This window comes from Lepisosteus oculatus, chromosome 3 (assembly GCF_040954835.1).
Source record: "Lepisosteus oculatus isolate fLepOcu1 chromosome 3, fLepOcu1.hap2, whole genome shotgun sequence".
Classification (NCBI taxonomy): Eukaryota; Metazoa; Chordata; class Actinopteri; order Semionotiformes; family Lepisosteidae; genus Lepisosteus; species Lepisosteus oculatus.
In genome coordinates this window covers 66,738,683-66,755,497 of record NC_090698.1, presented here as the reverse complement: position 1 = coordinate 66,755,497, position 16,815 = coordinate 66,738,683, and the positions used below count along the sequence as shown (strand labels likewise).

Below are 16,815 nucleotides of genomic sequence, written 5' to 3'. Positions count from 1 at the left end.
TCCCGTATATTAAAGAAAACAAATAGGTCCAGATAGCACAGGGGTTCGACCGCAGGGCCATAGCACAAGGGCACTTTTATTGAGCCAGAATATGAACTGCCTTGCTCTGGCCTGTGAGCACAGCTGTATCAGCTCCCCATAGTAAACAACTTGGAGTGAAACAGCAAAGTCACGATAATGTGATAGTGTCTACAGACCTTCTCCCTCGCTGGCCTGTTTCCTGTTTTCCTTTCTTTTCACAGCCATGGCTGGGACTTCGTTTCTGGCTTTAAGACCCCCTTTCTTTTTAACTTTGACTGTTGCAAAAATATCAAGGAATCTTTTTTAAGAGCCCGTGCTTTGTGTTCTGTAAAAAAAAACACTTGGCTTCTGTTTTTGTTTGGTGAAATAATATTTTTTTGTGGGGTGAGCATGTTGACAATGTGGGCGTTGCTGTGTACATATGATACAGTCTTTAACAAGGTGAATCGGTTCTGGCTGCATTAAAAGTGAGAACCTAAGAAACATAAGTTAGCAGCCAATTGATCCAAGGATCTTTCCCAACCCTCCTTACAATCCTTGAAATAAGCCAAGGCTCCGTCTTCAATGTGGCCAGCTAGTTCCATACTCCCACAACCCTTTGTGTAAAGAATTGCCTCCTATTCATGGTTTTAAATGTGTTTGTCTGTAGTTTCCACATGTGTCCTCTGGTTTGTATTTGTATGCTGATTGCTGATTGCTTGATTGCTGATTTTGAAGAAGTCCATTGAGTTGTCTGTGTTAACGCCTGTGAGAATTTTGAATATAGTTCTTGGCTCAGCTCCACTCATAGCCCTCTCTGCTGAAGACTAAAATAATTTATTGCCTTTCATTTATTTCTGTCACTATAGTACAATAACCCTGATCCAACCTACCAGTATCAAAGGGTGCTGCTCTCCAGTCTTTGACAGCTCAAACTGAATTGTGCTTGGGCTTTTCTTACATACTGTAGGAGTGTAAATTCAGTTACTCTTCAAAATGTACTGCCAAAAAACCAAAGAAGGATTAAAGAAATTGTTGCAGGAAAAATTATAGCACTTCTTGACTGCCCTTCTCTTTTCAAAGGACTCTCCAACTATACAATTTTGGATGTGATCCCTCATTTAAAAGATTGTTTTTTAATTTGCAATAATGATTGTTCAATAGTTTCTGCCCAGGTCTGCTGACTCAGTGAATTAGGCACTGCGGTGATATAAAGATATGCATTAAGCAATCTGGGCAGTCACACTGTCTGCAGCTGATCGCTTTCTGTACCTCATTCATTCTGCTTGATTTTATTTTTTTCCCTGGGTAGTTGTGCTGTTGCCATCATTAAGAAGCAAGTGACTAGAGAACAAAAGGTGTGGTCAGTGCAAGATAAAACATCTGTGTTGAAGTCAGGCGTTGTGTGGGATTTTCAGATCTGGGGACTACAGACTGTTCTGCAGTTCTCCGGGCTGGAAGTCTGCAAACTGAAGCCCTCTGCTGTCTGGAACTGGAAACTCTGGTTCAGCTGCAGCCTTGTTTCAGTTGCAGGACCTTCTTTCAGATCCCTCAGAAAACCCCCTTTTTTTGACGAGCACCTTCTTGAACATACACACCATCTACAGTGACATCATAAACTGATGATAGAAAAGGGGATTTCCTCATTTCAGCTCTTTTCGTCTCACTTTCACGGCTGATACGTACAACCCTGAAATGACTATTAAAAGTCACAAGACTGATGCCAAAGGGTAGGGAGTGATACAAACACTTCTGACTTCCTTTTGCAGTATTTGTATGATGACACGTAAGGGCATTAAGGACAGACAAAAGCAAATATACAGTAGATCAAGCATACAGAGGTGCTGAAGTTCATGGTGACCCCTTGAAGCCTAAACTTAGCCCTTAAATACGATCTTAACTTTTGGATTAGAATTAGGAATTAAAATATGAACAGAGGTATGTGAGACCTGGGCATAAAGCAGGAGTAGTGCAGAGGTCTGGTGCAATGCTCATTTATGGTATATTTGAGACAGCTTTAATGTCAGGTTTGGGCTAGGGTTAGGTGTTGCTTTGTCTCTGAGATACAGCACAAGCACTCTAAGCAGACGTTTAGTCCACTTTTTTCTATCAGTAGCACTAGCCTTCATCATTAACCTCACACCAATTTCAAGACAAAATAACTGATGAACATCAATATTAAACTTTTTCCACTCCTACTTCACAACCTGTGATTAATCTAATCTGAATCTAGGACTAACCCATGCTCAGAGTCCGGTTTTTATGTGTTTAAACACCCAGTCTAACCCCCCAATTCCTTCTGAATTTGTATAGTTAAGCCCAACACTAGGTGAACCATGTTCCAGACTCGAAGCATCAAAAAATGAGCAAATTCCAGTAACTCCCTCACTCTATCCCCTGTTCTTGGACTAATCCTAATCTTAGGGGCTACAACTTTGTCCTTATTCTTATTTGGTAAACATCAACCTCGATCTGAAATTCTTCATGCCAGTAACCTTACAGTTAATTCTTAACCTCTTAACCTCAGTGAGGAAATAGACACTTGCCATTAATCTAATTTCAAGACTTATCCCAGAGTTCCTCATCATGGCCATGTTGAAATAGACAGCACATTCATACCCCAGCCCAATCAAAAACCTTACTGATAATCCGGAAAATCTCGTTATCTAATGTATAACTGCAGTTTGCTTGTGGCCTGACTCTGAACTCAAAATAGTGTAACAGTTCCTCAAGATTTTTTTTTTTCATGGATCCATAAAATATTACCAATTATTTCCCATTATTTTCCCAAAACACACAGAGAATTCCTCACTAATACCTTTAAACAGGCCTCAGTTGTGAGGTGTTGAAGTAACATATCATGTGAGATACAGTATGTTACTATTCTATAGATTATAACACGACTACATCCACCCATGTTGGCAAGTTGTATATTTCTCACATATACTGTACTGTACTAGACTGGCATGTTAAAAGTTTACTCTCTCTAGTCAGTGGTTGCACTGCCCTCTATGGGAAATGTTGGAGAAAATCTGCGTGGTTGTTTTTAGTTCAAGTTCAAGTTTATTTGTCATTCCAGCCATATACAAGTATACAGTGGAATGAAATATCATTCCTTCTGGTCCACGGTGCAAATACAGACAAGACGCTGACATAAACGATGTAGTCAGGACTAATAATACTAAAATGATTACTAATATTAGTAAATACAACTAATAATACTAATATTATTAGTTTGTAAGATCGTACAAACTAAGACAGTGTACACCAAAACAGAGGCAGTGTACACAGGATATATACATACTGCAATTTAACCATTACAGAATAGTACAAAAAATACATCACACAATATATCCTGAACACTGGGGGAGTTTAAACCTTGTTTCTGGAATTGGAGTGGGTGCAAGTAGGTTCCAGGGTGTTTAGAAGCCTGACAGCCTGTGGGGAAAAAGCTGTTACAGAATCTGGTGGATCTCCTGTAGCCCGTATACTGGTGTCCTCTATTCTTCATCCATCTTTTCCGTCAAGGTGTCGGGGAACTGAGGATACCCGCAGTGAATTATACTACTATTTTTTTCCAGTACATGCTGTAATTGAGGAGGTTTGCATAGAGCAGTTAGAAAATGGAGGGTTGGACGAATACAATCTACTGTAAAAACAGAACTTCACAAAAACTGATCTGAAGCTTCCCCAGTGTTCCTGCTCGCTGTTATTACAATCTGTTTCATACTGACCTTTTAGGATCTGAATGGCTTTTAATTGCAAACAGACAGATTGTCACGAGCCAGGATGCTACAGTATTTCTCAACCCTGGGCTAATTATGTGTATTGCCTCCTCATTCCTTTTCAGCTAGTTCTCTGTGCTCAGAAGGCCTGGCAGTAAACTAATGTTCTGGAGTACAGCACGCGTCAGTGCTGTGTTGGCTGAGAAAGCACTGAAGGCAAATAACTAACTTTTCTTTTTTAACTTGAATTTTCACTCACTCAGTAACATGTGACCTTTACCTGTGCTGTGTGCCTTCCTTCATCTCCAAATGAAAATGAACTCTAAGAGACTCACACACGCATTTTCTTTCTGCACCGGATCATACCGTCTGAACGTCATAATGCTGGTAAGGATACGATAACATAGACTGCCCAGGGTTGAAGACTTTCACCTAAGGAAGTGGAATGTTGCAATGCTATTGCATCAACAGTATTATGGTTTTGAGATATTATTGGAAAGACCACTAGTGACTGAACTTTAACTTTCCAAACAGGAAAAATATACTCAGGTCTGTTAAGACCTTGATTTTAAAAGATATGCCCGTGCAAAAGTTTTAGAAGTTTTTTTTTTTCATTTCAGTGCAGCTGAAGAAAGTGAATTATGTGAACAGCTGGCACATTGTTGCTTAATTATGGCACATGGTCCATGGTCAGTCAGGGGAGTGGGTGACACTGGCCAGATGGGATTCTACCCAGGCAGGAACAAATGTGACGCAGTTTTAATCTTCTGTCCAGATCAAGGTTCTGATTAAAGAGACGAATGAGCTGAAGGTTATCCATAGATTCCTAGTGGGCTTCCCAGTCATGTGAATACTCCTTCATCTTTTGAAGCAACGCAGTATTTTCTGCAAATCACATGAGTAAATGCTTCCATTTACAAAGTATAACTCTCGGGACAGAGAGGAGGCCAGGCCTGAAGGAATTTCCCTGGTGACGCTGGGACTTGGGAAGAGGGATATCCTTAGCTGTCTGTCACTGGAAGTCCGTGAAATTCGATCAAATGTTTAGAAAGTGGCAAGCTGTACTGCCACTCCTAGGGCAGGAGGAATTCATCCTGTTGATGCTGAGGCTGTGGGCTGGGACTTTCCCCATTTGTAAAAGCCCCCCTTGATCAATTAGGCCCAAGGAAAGGCAGTTCATTTATCAATGGCTGGGATTAAACAGAATTCAGAAGACCCTCAGGCTCTCATAGGAACATAATTAATGTTATTAAACAAGAGGAAGTCATTTGGATCTCATCCAGTCTTTTTTTTAAAGAAGCCAGGGAATCAGCCTCATCACAATACTGTAGCTGTAAGCTGTATACTGTACATGTACTGTAACTAGGTACTGGACCTTGTTCCATACTCAACCTTCCTAGAGCCCTTTCAATAGAGCAGTGCCTCCTGAATGCACTTCCACCTAGTTTCCACTTGTGTCCCCTGGTTCATGTTTCACTTTCCATTCTGAAGAGATCTGCTGGGTCTTTTCTGATCAAGATTAGGACATTGCAGTACCCTCTGACAGCTTCTCCTTAAGCCTCAGAACATACCTGGTTGCTCTCCTCTGGTTGGACTGCAGAGGAGCAATATGTTTTCTGTAACATGGTAACAGAACTGTATTCTACAAGAAGCCTTACTGGTGTAAGAACATAATGCCTTTGTACCTGGGGCAACTGATGATGACTTGAAGACTGACTGAGACTGAGAGGTACGAATTACAGACCCACGGTTGAGTCTGCAGCCTGGGTGCAGCCTGTGAATCAAGCAGTCTTCTCCTCAAGGGGCCTGAACAGTCAATGAATCAGAAGTTATTGTGGAATCCGTGAGGTGTGCTTTTTCTGCAAATTCATTTTTGCCTCCAAATGTGCATGGAGGCTCTGCCCCATGTGTTTGCCAGCACGTCACTGTCTTCTTTCACGTGTTCCCGTCAGATTAGCTTTGTGCAAAGGAAAAGAACGACTCGTTATCTTTACTGTTCCCATAAAGTAACATTACACTGCAGCACATGTATCTGAAGTAAATCCAGTAATGTTTCAGACTTTGTCCCAAACAGTCATTTCTGTCACGGATGCTGTGTTCGAATAAGACAGTTATCGGATGAAAGTATGAGTACCCTCATACTCTTTACGTGAGGCATGGGAAAGGTCTCTCAGCCACAGAACACGTGGAATCACACTATTTTCGGTGGTTAAAAGGGTGCCCTTTGTACGCTATCTGTCAGACTTCACTCTGTTGCTCATTGACCTTCACTACTGATATCAGAAGATAATCATTTCTAATATAAAGCCAGGCAGCACTCCGGAGTGTGTTCATTTCACATTATCCTCAAGACAGCCTTCACAACACAAGCAATGATGAGGACACTACTTAGCAAAATCTTTGCCGTGACCTTAATTATGTCACTGCTCTGTGGCATTCAGGTAAGTCCGCCAACTGGGCTCTCGTTAAATGTCTTATCAGTATTGCACGTCAACGTGTGGATATACTACATATATTTACAAGTTACTGGCCGATACTTGTCAGGCCAAAGCTCAACTCTATTAGATGTACACTCTGTGGTCTATTGTATACTTAACAAACAAAACATCACGGACCATCTTCTTGACATTCAAGGCGTTCATTTTTCTAAAAAACGATTTTGGCAGAACGGCAGCAAGATAAAAGTGGTGTGTATACTTTCATGTAATTCTGGAGGAGTGCGGATTGTAGCGCAGCTTCTTCCTCCAGTTTGAACAATGTCTTCATGCCAGTGTAGGAGCTTGGGACTCACAAGGGGAAGGTTATAGTTTGAAATTTCAGGCCGAGCACGGCTGTGGTGTCCTTGAGAGAGTGCTTCACTCCGATGGCTGTAGTAAAACGCCCTGTTGCGCAAACTGATACAAACGTCAGCCAAATAAAACTAGTACCAGATATTCACTACTTTGTAGCCCTGAAAAGCTGAAGGGTGTTTCAAGAAAGGTTATTACTTCTCACTAGATTGACATTAGGAGCTAATTGGCGAGACAGATCAAGGAATAACAGTTTTTGATTCATTTTCATTTTTTCACCTAAAGGAAGCTGGGCAGAAGCTTGGCTATTTGTGTTATTAGCGTGCAAGCGCGGCACACAGACAGAGGGTGACGGTCCCCGATTTTCTCAGGTCCAGGCTGCTCCGCTTGAAGAGGGGGAGATTCGTGGCGCTTACGAGCTGGTGCACCGGGCGAAGCGATCCATGCTGTGGCGCTGGATCACGCTGAGGCCTGTGGGTGCCTCCTGCAGAGATCACTCGGAATGTGGCACCAACTTCTGCAAGTAAGTGCTGCTCACATGACGTTCACACTGGACGCCAAGCACGTCAGATTAACTGATTTCCATCCAAAAAGACGACGTATTATATTTCTATAAACTAAAACACGTAGTCTGTTGAAACCCGTTTTAGTTAAAGGGGGGTGAAAAAGAACAGAAAATGAAGGTGAAGTTACTGTTTGTTTTACCTGCATGCATGAAGATACACATGACAAATTTGTTGTTCTTTTTACTTTACCCATAAAAAACTATTGAGTCTGCAAATGCCGTTCTGGGTGATTTGTATGAAAAGATGCATTTAAATAAGTTCCCGTGTCTGAAGATCGTATGAACCAGAAAATAAGCATTTATCTACTTCATTATACTGTATACTCTATATTTATCACTAATAGTAGTGGTATAAATCATAGTTAAAAAATACACTATTAGAATGTATAAAATTATAGAAACTGTGGGAAAATGACTCTGGCCAATTTTGTTCTGTCTGACTGTTTTTTTAACAAACTCCTCAAGGTCCACCATGTCCACAAAGTAATAAAAGGGTATTTGTCTCAGATATAAATCTCACTTTAGTTTAAAGTTCGTGACTGAGAGCAGAAGTCAGTTTTATCTACCTGCCAGGAAACATGGGCCTGATTAAGCAAATCTCCCGATATATTCCAATATCTCTGCTCTTTACTGTTGTTTATTCCTAGTACATCAAGAACTAAGAGTCCAATTATGTTGGCCTGCTTAAAACACCACACAGTTTGTCAGATTTTCTTTTTATACCGAATTAGCCAGGACCCTCTGTACACATTTGAAACGAAGGAAGAATTTTCAGCGGCAGCAAATCTAATCTATAAAAATAACTAGAATTATACACTGTACACTGAAAATGGGTGTGGAAAAGCAGAGCAGTGCAGATGGCTCCAACAGTTTAAGGACTTTTAAGGTGCTGTTGATTTAGAAACCCTTAAGACCTGCTGTACTACTGCCCTCCAGGAGTGGAGTTGGACACTTGTGCCCCAAGGGGTTATGGTAGCTGGCTGTGTTTGCTTTCAGACGACCAGACCTCAGGGAAAAGGTTCACCCCTGACTTACCCCACCTGAGCTCACTGCACTGTCTGCCACAGGGGAGTCCAGTCCTGGTCCCGCTGGGCCAGTGTCTCTACAGGCTTCCGGTACCAGCCTGCTCTTAACAAGCCGGACCAGCTGGTCATGGGCTTAAATGAGCCAGTTTCCCAGCTTCTCCCGGGCCAGCTCTTCGCGTGCTGCTGCGATAACAAGCCTTCGAAATCCAGCAGACACACTGGCCCTGCAGGTCCAGGACTGAACGCAAGAGCTTCGCGCAAGAAGAGAAATGAAAAATACTGTACGCTGAGAGGAAATACTGCCGGTGGTTTCCAGATCTGCCAATGCACTCAAGATAAATGTTCTAGGTCACTGATATTCTAGACTTACATTGGGCCTTGCCTGACAGTGTCAGCCAGGTGAGCTGTATTGAGTATGAAGCGTGAGGCCTGGCGATAACTGAGCTCACACTTGAACGCTTGCTTCACTCTTCAGAGAAACGCTACTTTTTTGGCAGGTTCTTCTTCTGAGGTTTAATGATCACGCGGCCCCCAGTTCTGCCTGGAACCCTCCGTGCCTTCCACATCCCTGTTTCTTTCCGTTTCCAACTCTTTTGTCCTTCTGTTTTTCCTTGTAGGAATCAGTCTTGTGCATTCCGGGTTTACTCATCCTAGAGAGACGGAGAAAGCTCCCCACCCTGACTGGACCCGTTATTGAGGGAAAACGACCAAACATCCACCTCCCAGTCCGGCTGGTTTAGAGGAGCTTCAGTAGCCTGTGTCCTGGGATCCGAAAAAACTTGGGGAAGTTACAATGTGGTCACGAAGAGCTAGCCCTTTTCAGAAATCTAAACGAATATGTAGCACAGGCTTCATGTGGGCAAAACACAATATACGCTTTTAAAATGAATAACCAATTCATGGTCAAGTGACCATCAAAGATTGTACATTTCCAATAATCACAATGTCAAAACCAAAGAACAGATCTTCCCGTGTATCCATGAGACGTTAAACGAGTTTCTACGCTGTACTTTACAATGTAATAAACCAAGATGCTCGAACTATATATTAATGTTTTGTTAATACACAACTATGCTAAGTTTGTTATGCAGTTGTCATGAAGTACAGTAGGCCAGTGTTTGGGGTATTTGTAAGTATGAAGTTTGACTCAGAACAAGTATCATATACTAAATATACTTAGTATCATATACTGTACTAAATCTGGAAGCTAACATGAAGTTTTCCACTGTTGGACTGAGGCCATTTAAGGTTTTGCCTCATCTTATTAAAGATATGGTTAAGCATGTCAATGTACAATTAAGTCTTGAAATAATGATTTTATCAAACCTCCAACCTTAAAGTGCTTACAAGATTAGTCCATTTTGGAAACTGAATTCAGTGTACTGTACAGAACAAAATCTTAATTTGTTCAAAGAAATGCTGAAAAATTACAAGTGCATCATTATTGTCTTTTCTATTTATTTTTGAATACAGTGTTTTGTTTCCAAAGCATGACTGCACACAGAATGTTAGGAGAAAAATGGGGGAAAAAACATTTTATTATTGTTTGTTACAGTGATAGTGCAACTATTTTTTTATTGTAAAACAGATTGACAAAATATTTAGACATTAAAAAGGAAAAAAGAAACATTCTGTACTGAATTGAAAGAAATAAAACATCAGTTGTGAGAAATGCGTTCCTGTGACTTGTACTGCTCACATACAGCTACTCTTCACAATGGTTATCACCTACTAAACACAGTACATTCAGCCCCACCCTTAAACCAACAGTATAACCTACTGTACCACACTGACGAGACTGGCAGAAAAATCTGGGCTTTGCAGAGGCTGATAAAAAGAGAGATTGTTACAAAAGAAGTTTATGCTGTTCATAAGGTCTCTACTCAGTGTGAAATCTGTTATTGCACAAATGGTCTAGGTGTCAAAGTACAGCTACAGCTCTTAAAAAGTTTATAAACAGAACGACGGCATCAACTCACGCCTGGACTCTGAGACAAGGTGACCTTTTCCTTTGGAAACTAATACAATTCGTATCGCCGTCCAACTTTACGAGGCGGGCATCCCATCAATAAAAAAAAAGTAGGTATTCTGTGACATGGCAACTATAGCTGAAGCATAGAGGTAATGCAATGTGCCACACAAGCAGTTTTCCATTGCTTAGTCATCTGATCACACATGGTCCCAAAGCACGTACAGCGTTGTTTCATCACACAGACGAACCCAAGCCTCTCTGATGCCCCCACTCCAGTTTTCCTCTTCTCAGTTTGATTGCACACCCATAAAAATCGTGAAAGAGAGAAGCAACACCCTGCCCTACTGCTCCTGCCCCAGAAAGATCAAAAGGAGCTTTCTCAGCAGGTCCCGGCATTTCTGATTTTCTGGGGTAAATACAAGCATTCTGGCGTCTACACATTGGCCTGAGAGAGGATCAGGAGGGGCTTTTTTGTTTCACCTGGAACAGATTTTGGAGCAGAGAGGAACCCATGTTAATCATGGTGTGGTTTTGGAAGATTCTACTGTACAGAAGGGAAATAATCACTGTATATAACTACATCCCTAAGTAGTTCAACGTATTCATTGTCCTTGAGTACAGGCAGTTATGTCATTATCATCTATTATTATTTAAAAGGTTATAGCTGGGATCCTGGTAGATTGCAAACACCTCTCTTCAGCTTCAAAAACTACTGCTGTTCATCTCAAACAAATGCACAACCGCAGGCACATAATGTACATCAGTTGCTCAACTGCAGGAGCTGAAAGCCAGTTAAAGGGGCTCTGAGATCAGTGATCAGCATCACCTGCGCACTGTGCTGATGAGACACACCCAGGGGCTAAAGTGGAGCAGCTCACCGTGTTTCAGAATGTTTGTGTTTTTTATCGGGGAAAAAAGACTTGGCAGAAAAGGCAAGTGTAAAAGGAAGTTACGCAATGAAAAACAAACACCAAAAAAACGAAGATGCTGTATTTAAATTGCACACCTATAACAGATTATTACATACACACATGCAAACAGGATACAGGTGATAGCTTTTTATTTGGGGCAAACAGACATTTACTATATGTTAAAGTGAAGTGTTTTTATACAAGTAGCTGTCTTACTCCAACTTCAGCAAACAAAAAGGCACTTCAGCTTAATCTTTAGGTCCTAATGTGACTCTCGTTACGTCCTCAATGAGAATTCTGAGGTGCACATACCGTGCTCTAAAATCACACCCATTTCTTTTTACATAAGCTATAATCCTTTGTTTCACTGACCCATCAGCCCTGCAGTGTACTGGATCTCTTGAGCAGTTTAAATAAAAAGCGACCAACATCTCCACTGCTGTCATATCAGTTCATATTATAATATTATTATAGTGCAAACACATACAGCGCTTTTTAATACATTAAGAACACTAAAAGTATTTTTCTCTATCTTTGGGTTACGGTCATTGAATAAGTTCAGTAATGACACATGTGCATGAAATTCATCTGGACCTTTCTAAGGCGTTCTGAAATAAAAGCAAATACACACGCTCGGTGGTCCTTCATCATTGTTCCCAATCTTTCCATCTACTCTGAAACGCCGAAAAGTAAAAAACAAAACAAAACACCTCACTCTTGGTTTTGTGTTTACTGCGTTCATTGGCTGACGGAGACTTTTCATGTCACAGCTCAAGCTTTATCAATGAGCCTGAACTGAGCTCACCAGAGAGTGACAAGTGTAAAATTATGGGCTGCTTCACTGTGCTCTAAAGGTGGCATGGCTGGCAGCTCAATAAATACGGTCATCAAAAACAAGGAGATACACAGTACGAGCAACAGGGGCATGGGCTATGCTTTTTAACAGTAGGAATTGCATTGTCAGAATGGAGTGGTTTCATGCATTAGCGTGGTCACTGGAAGAGTTATGGTTAATACAGCCCAATACTGCCTGAATTGGCTTAGGAGGTTTAGGTTAAATATCGCAAATGTACAGTATGTTACTGGGCAGTCCAAAGACTGGCAGCCCTGAGTTTAAAACCGGCACAGTAGTATCAGAGGAAACGATTTACTAAGCACACAAACCTAGCGGAGTTACTCAGCTGCTGCCTCCACACGAGATTCTGTAAAGATTCTGTAAAACTCTACAAGATCAACAGCTGTTCAATCAGAGATTCCACTCTGCAGACCCCCTGCCGAAGATCCGCTCAACATGCAATAAATATTAGCAGTTCTAAGAGCAGGAAAAAGAATGTGATTCTGGGGGATCGTGACGAGGAAGAGAATTCAGACGTCCTTTCCATTGTCATCCGACTGTTCTCTTCGGACATCCGACTTAAGATGGCTGCAAAAGAGGCTGCCGTTCTGCCGCAGAGGACTGGACATGAAGAGAGGAGAAGAGGCAGAGTTAGTCTGGACAGTTCAAACCTGCATGTAAGGTAAAAGCACAGTACGTTTGCTATAATTATCTCCTACTATTTACTTACAGACTTACAGACAGAATTATTTTGATAATGTCTAACTAGATAGGATTAAAGACAATAGAATAATTGCGACTTAACACGTTTCGAAACATTTCTCCCCCTTTCTTTCTTTACATTTTTTCTTTCCTTTTCAATTTTGTTTAATTGAAAGGCATTCATGCAACCCATGCATTTTGTATGATCACAAGCATACGCAAAGGAAATTATAGTAAAACACCCCCACCCCCCACCCCAAAGAAACAGGAAGAAAAAAAAACATATCAAAGAAAGAGTCACAGATTTCATCTGGTGCCTTGCTTAAAACTAAAAAACAATGTTATACTGGATTCATAATAGCACTGCATAGAGCCAAGACGTTTGTCAGAAATAACTGGGTGAAAATGTAACTGCATATTGACAACAGCATTCTGTTCCTTGCATAGGTGTTAGAGGCCCCTGGGACCATAGAGAGACCTTCAGTTTCCCTGGGGTATAAAAGGAACCAATACAGAAATCACTGATGATCCTGCACCACCCTGGTTAAGGTCAGGGAGCTCTCCAAAGACTGCAGGCAAATCGTCACAGACCTCCACAAGATGGAGAATCTACCTCCGTCTACTGTAGTGGACATTTCTAAGAAACTGGGGGCTATTGGTGTAGTGGCAACCCTGTCAGGAGAAGGAAGGAAGTTTTTCAGAGTGTTTCAGAGAAGTGGAGCTTCTCTGTTTTAAGAACGATTGCTAACGTAAATTGTACATGGCCCAAGCAGGAAAAGCTTTTCTTTGAATTGGTTAACAATTCTCCTCATCTCCCTCGTCGCACTAACGTGAGTGATGAAATAGCTGGAGTAAAGTTCAGATCCCGGAAAGGAACAAGGAAAAGTGAATTCCCTGATGAAAGGCAGAAAGAGGAAGCACAATGTTCCGGCCGTTGAACCTCCTTCAGATGTGAGGGACAGAGAGAGGAAGGAAGCAGGGATATAAAGCACAGCAGAGCAAAGGACAGAGCAGGTGAGCAAGAGTGTCCACACAAAGGGAGATCTGGGAGAAAAGTGAGAAGTGGGTTAAATCTGGAAACGAATGGAGATGTTTTAAGAATGAAGTCTATTATTAAGGTAAGGGGGAAGCCATGATCCGGGTTTAAGGATAATCTTGGCTTCTGATGTGTTACTGGAGAAGGAGTCCTAAATCCAAAGTCACTGATCTTTCACCCCTCTCCCTTCGCCTGCTCAGTGCACAGTCTCACCTACAGTGTCCCTCGTCCTCCTGTGTTTTATTTCCTTGTTACCTTTCTCTCTCTTCCTCTCACTTGAAGAAGGCTCCACAACTGAAAAGCTTATTTTTTCTGGGGTTTTTTCCCCCCCAGTGTGAAATAAGCCTTTACTTGTTCCTTTGTAGCCAGCGCTTGCTGACACAGCTCCCCACCCAGACACGTTCAGACCCCGCCTTCGTCTCTCGCTCCAGGGCTACTTCACAGCTGTAAGGTGGTGTAACCGCAGACTGGGTACAACACATTGTGGCCCCATGAGACTCAGGAACTCACCTCTGAGACACGGCACTTGCATAAGAGTACCAGGAAGACGATGCCCAGGAGAATCCCCAGGGCGATGATGATGAAGGGGATGTTAATGACCACGCTGGCTTGCTGCAGCACACTTCCCACTTTGCCTGCCGAGCTGTCATCTATCAGCACGCTCTGAGGAACAATGACAAACAATGACACATGGCATGGAAACAAACCTATCCTCAGCTTTAACCTGCTTTCCCGTGAAGTCGTGTTAAAGACCACCTTAGCTGCGTCATAGCTGTGAATTTCATTGTCAGGATCAACCAGAGAGAAGAGACAGTGGCTGAGATTTAATGTGCATCTGTGGACATATCTGGCACGAAGCCTAAAGCTCTGTCTGTGGGAACAAACGTACACGTCCAGGCAGTGGGAAGAAGTCACTCCCTTCTTATGGAAACCTAGAGTATTTTCCAAGGATTTCAACACGTGTCATTTTGAAACCTGGAAGCAATTTCTTTTGGTCTGGACAGCTCAGCTAGGGACAGAGGGCTGTATTACAAAACAAAGCTGGAGAACGTCAGCCAAAGCAATAAAAAAAAAATCCCTCCAAAATTACTTAGCAGAATCTTCAAAAGTAATGTTTCTGTGAATTCAAATTGGACTTTTCACCACACTTGTTCTCTGTAATGAAACACAATTATAAAGGAACGGCATAAAATGAAAATATATGAAAGAGTGAACTTAAAAACCCTTGTTTTCACTTATTATAGCATCCTCGGGCATTTCCATGAGCCCTTGGCTTAAAGGTATAATGCTCTGCACCAGTTTTATGGAGCTCCTGCAGTACAATATCAGCAACCTTAGTCAAGATGGCCTGAGCAAAAGCAAAAAGCATGACCAGATACTACTCAGCTGAGATAACCAATTAAGGTCAGTCTTCTAATTTGGCAGTACAGCAAATAATATTTATTCCAGGCTATTTCTGTGCCCATTTTACTCCTAAATACCTCATAGAACCAGCCAAACAGACCTGTTACCACTACATCATGTAAGGAACAACCAGAGGAACATTACTGCGTGTGGCATGGGGCTGAACTTAATGGCAAAGGCAGGAGAAGAAATTGAAAAAACAACCTTTTCTCCAAAGTGGTTGTTTGCGGATAGAAAGAATATGTGAGAGCAAAAAACTAAAATCCACAGATTCGGTGGTAAGAGTGTTTTGCAATTTGATTCAGTGATTTTTTCTCTTGCATGCGACTTGAATCTGTGGCTGGAAAGAGCAGCGATGGGCGGACAATCCCCAGACCATTATTCGGCAGGTCAGAAGGCTCTCTCGTGTTTGAAACAGGAGACTGTTTCCAAACGCTTCACTGTCTGCTCTTTTAAGGTGAAGGGCAGTTATTTCTTAACTAGACATTCAGTCTGCTTTTTTACTGACATTGCATTTTCTAAACAATTTGGCTTTGGGATCATGGAATATAGCCACAACAGATGGGACAGTAAAACGCTCTAAAGGTTACAAGTCCTGGATGGGACAGTGTACTTATATACCCTTGAGCAAGGTACTTCACTCAGGCTACTGCAGTATAAGCCATTCTGTACAAATAGATCTGCTGTCAGCACTGTAAATTTACTACACAAAAGTTGAGCATTCATGTACACAAAGCTCTGTCAAAGAGAAAGTAACTTTACAGAGAAGAGAGCTGCAAGGTTCTCATTACAATTTTTTTAAACGGGATTTAATTTGCCTGTAGGCTTATTTAACAGTAGCATATTACAGGTTGTTCAGATAACATCACAGAGGCTGTAGAGCAGCAATTTTAAACCAATAACAGGAAGTTTATGGATTAAAAAAAAGCATGGATTATAGACTGGGAGGCATTAAATATGCAACAAATAAGCACTGGACCCAGTAGCATTTGTTGCATTTTAAAGCCTCCCATAATAATAATTATAATGATGACAGTGGACTGCAGGCATTGACATTGCATTTTAATTACAAAACCGTTTTAATGTATTTGAAGGCAAATGTGTTAGACCACGTGTAGCTGTGCTGGTGGCTTTTATATAAATTGTTGACCGGTATTATAACTTTGATGGATTTTCTGCTATCAGAAATGAAAGCATACAGTATGTGAAGCACTGTTAATTTTAAAATACTGTCTCTTACAGACATCAGAATAATCACCTGGCAATCTCACAACAATAAACTACAGTACTAATGGGGCACAAAATAGTGAAAATGGTCTTACCTCATTAAGGTACATCACAGGTAACACCACAGTTTTTACATTGCCTGTCTGACTGCAAAAAAAAGAGAATAAAAGGCCGTTGAGATAACAATTAAACAGCAAACTTACTAATGTAAAGGGATTGTCTCTCAATTGCTTGTTTTCACTCATAGAAAGCATCCTCATGGAAAGAATCACAACTACTGTGGGATACATTCTGCTACGGAATCTTAAAAAACAGTTTAATAAACCTATTTTTTTTCTTTTTTCCTGTGTCCGAGTTCCTGATTCTTCACAGGTTCTTTATCAGGCTTATTGTTGCAATTCTGTTCCTGCAGGTAATAATAACACTAAAGCTCCGTTTAACCAGACAAATCAATTGTGAGACATTCATTCACAACGACAACCTGGAGAACAACTTGGCCACACAGACCCGTTATCACTACATCACGTGAGGGACAACCAGAGGAACATTACTGCGTGTGGCATGGGGCTGAACTTAATGGCAACGCCAGGAGAAGAAACTGAAAAAACAAAACAAAAAACTGTT

General features: G+C 41.4%; 2 protein-coding genes across 2 annotated transcripts in view; one reads left to right on the top strand and one right to left on the bottom strand.

The window, feature by feature from the left end:
* Positions 1–5,862: 5,862 nt before the first annotated feature.
* On the top strand, positions 5,863–9,776 carry LOC102693196 (liver-expressed antimicrobial peptide 2). Its single transcript, XM_006626660.3, has 3 exons — positions 5,863–6,166; positions 6,886–7,037; positions 8,722–9,776. Exons 1-3 carry the CDS (start codon positions 6,098–6,100, stop codon positions 8,756–8,758), a joined length of 258 nt encoding a protein of 85 aa, XP_006626723.2. The 5' UTR covers positions 5,863–6,097; the 3' UTR covers positions 8,759–9,776.
* A 1,268-nt stretch (positions 9,777–11,044) lies between these two features.
* scarb2c (scavenger receptor class B, member 2c) overlaps positions 11,045–16,815 on the bottom strand; it is a 35,019-nt gene continuing 29,248 nt past the window's right edge. The window contains exons 10-12 of the mRNA XM_006626659.3: positions 16,287–16,338; positions 14,071–14,223; positions 11,045–12,443 (exon numbers count right to left, since the gene is read on the bottom strand). Of these exons, the coding sequence (XP_006626722.2) occupies positions 12,402–12,443; positions 14,071–14,223; positions 16,287–16,338 (247 nt within the window). The 3' untranslated portion in view covers positions 11,045–12,401. The remainder of the gene's footprint in view (positions 12,444–14,070; positions 14,224–16,286; positions 16,339–16,815) is intronic.

Excerpts from the sequence above, each read along its gene's own strand:
- LOC102693196 (XM_006626660.3), top strand. The coding sequence starts at position 6,098 with ATGATGAGGACACTACTTAGCAAAATCTTTGCCGTGACCTTAATTATG. Across the intron at positions 6,167-6,885 it reads CACTGCTCTGTGGCATTCAG|GTCCAGGCTGCTCCGCTTGA; the intron begins GTAAGTCCGCCA and ends CGATTTTCTCAG. Across the intron at positions 7,038-8,721 it reads TGTGGCACCAACTTCTGCAA|GAATCAGTCTTGTGCATTCC; the intron begins GTAAGTGCTGCT and ends TTTTCCTTGTAG.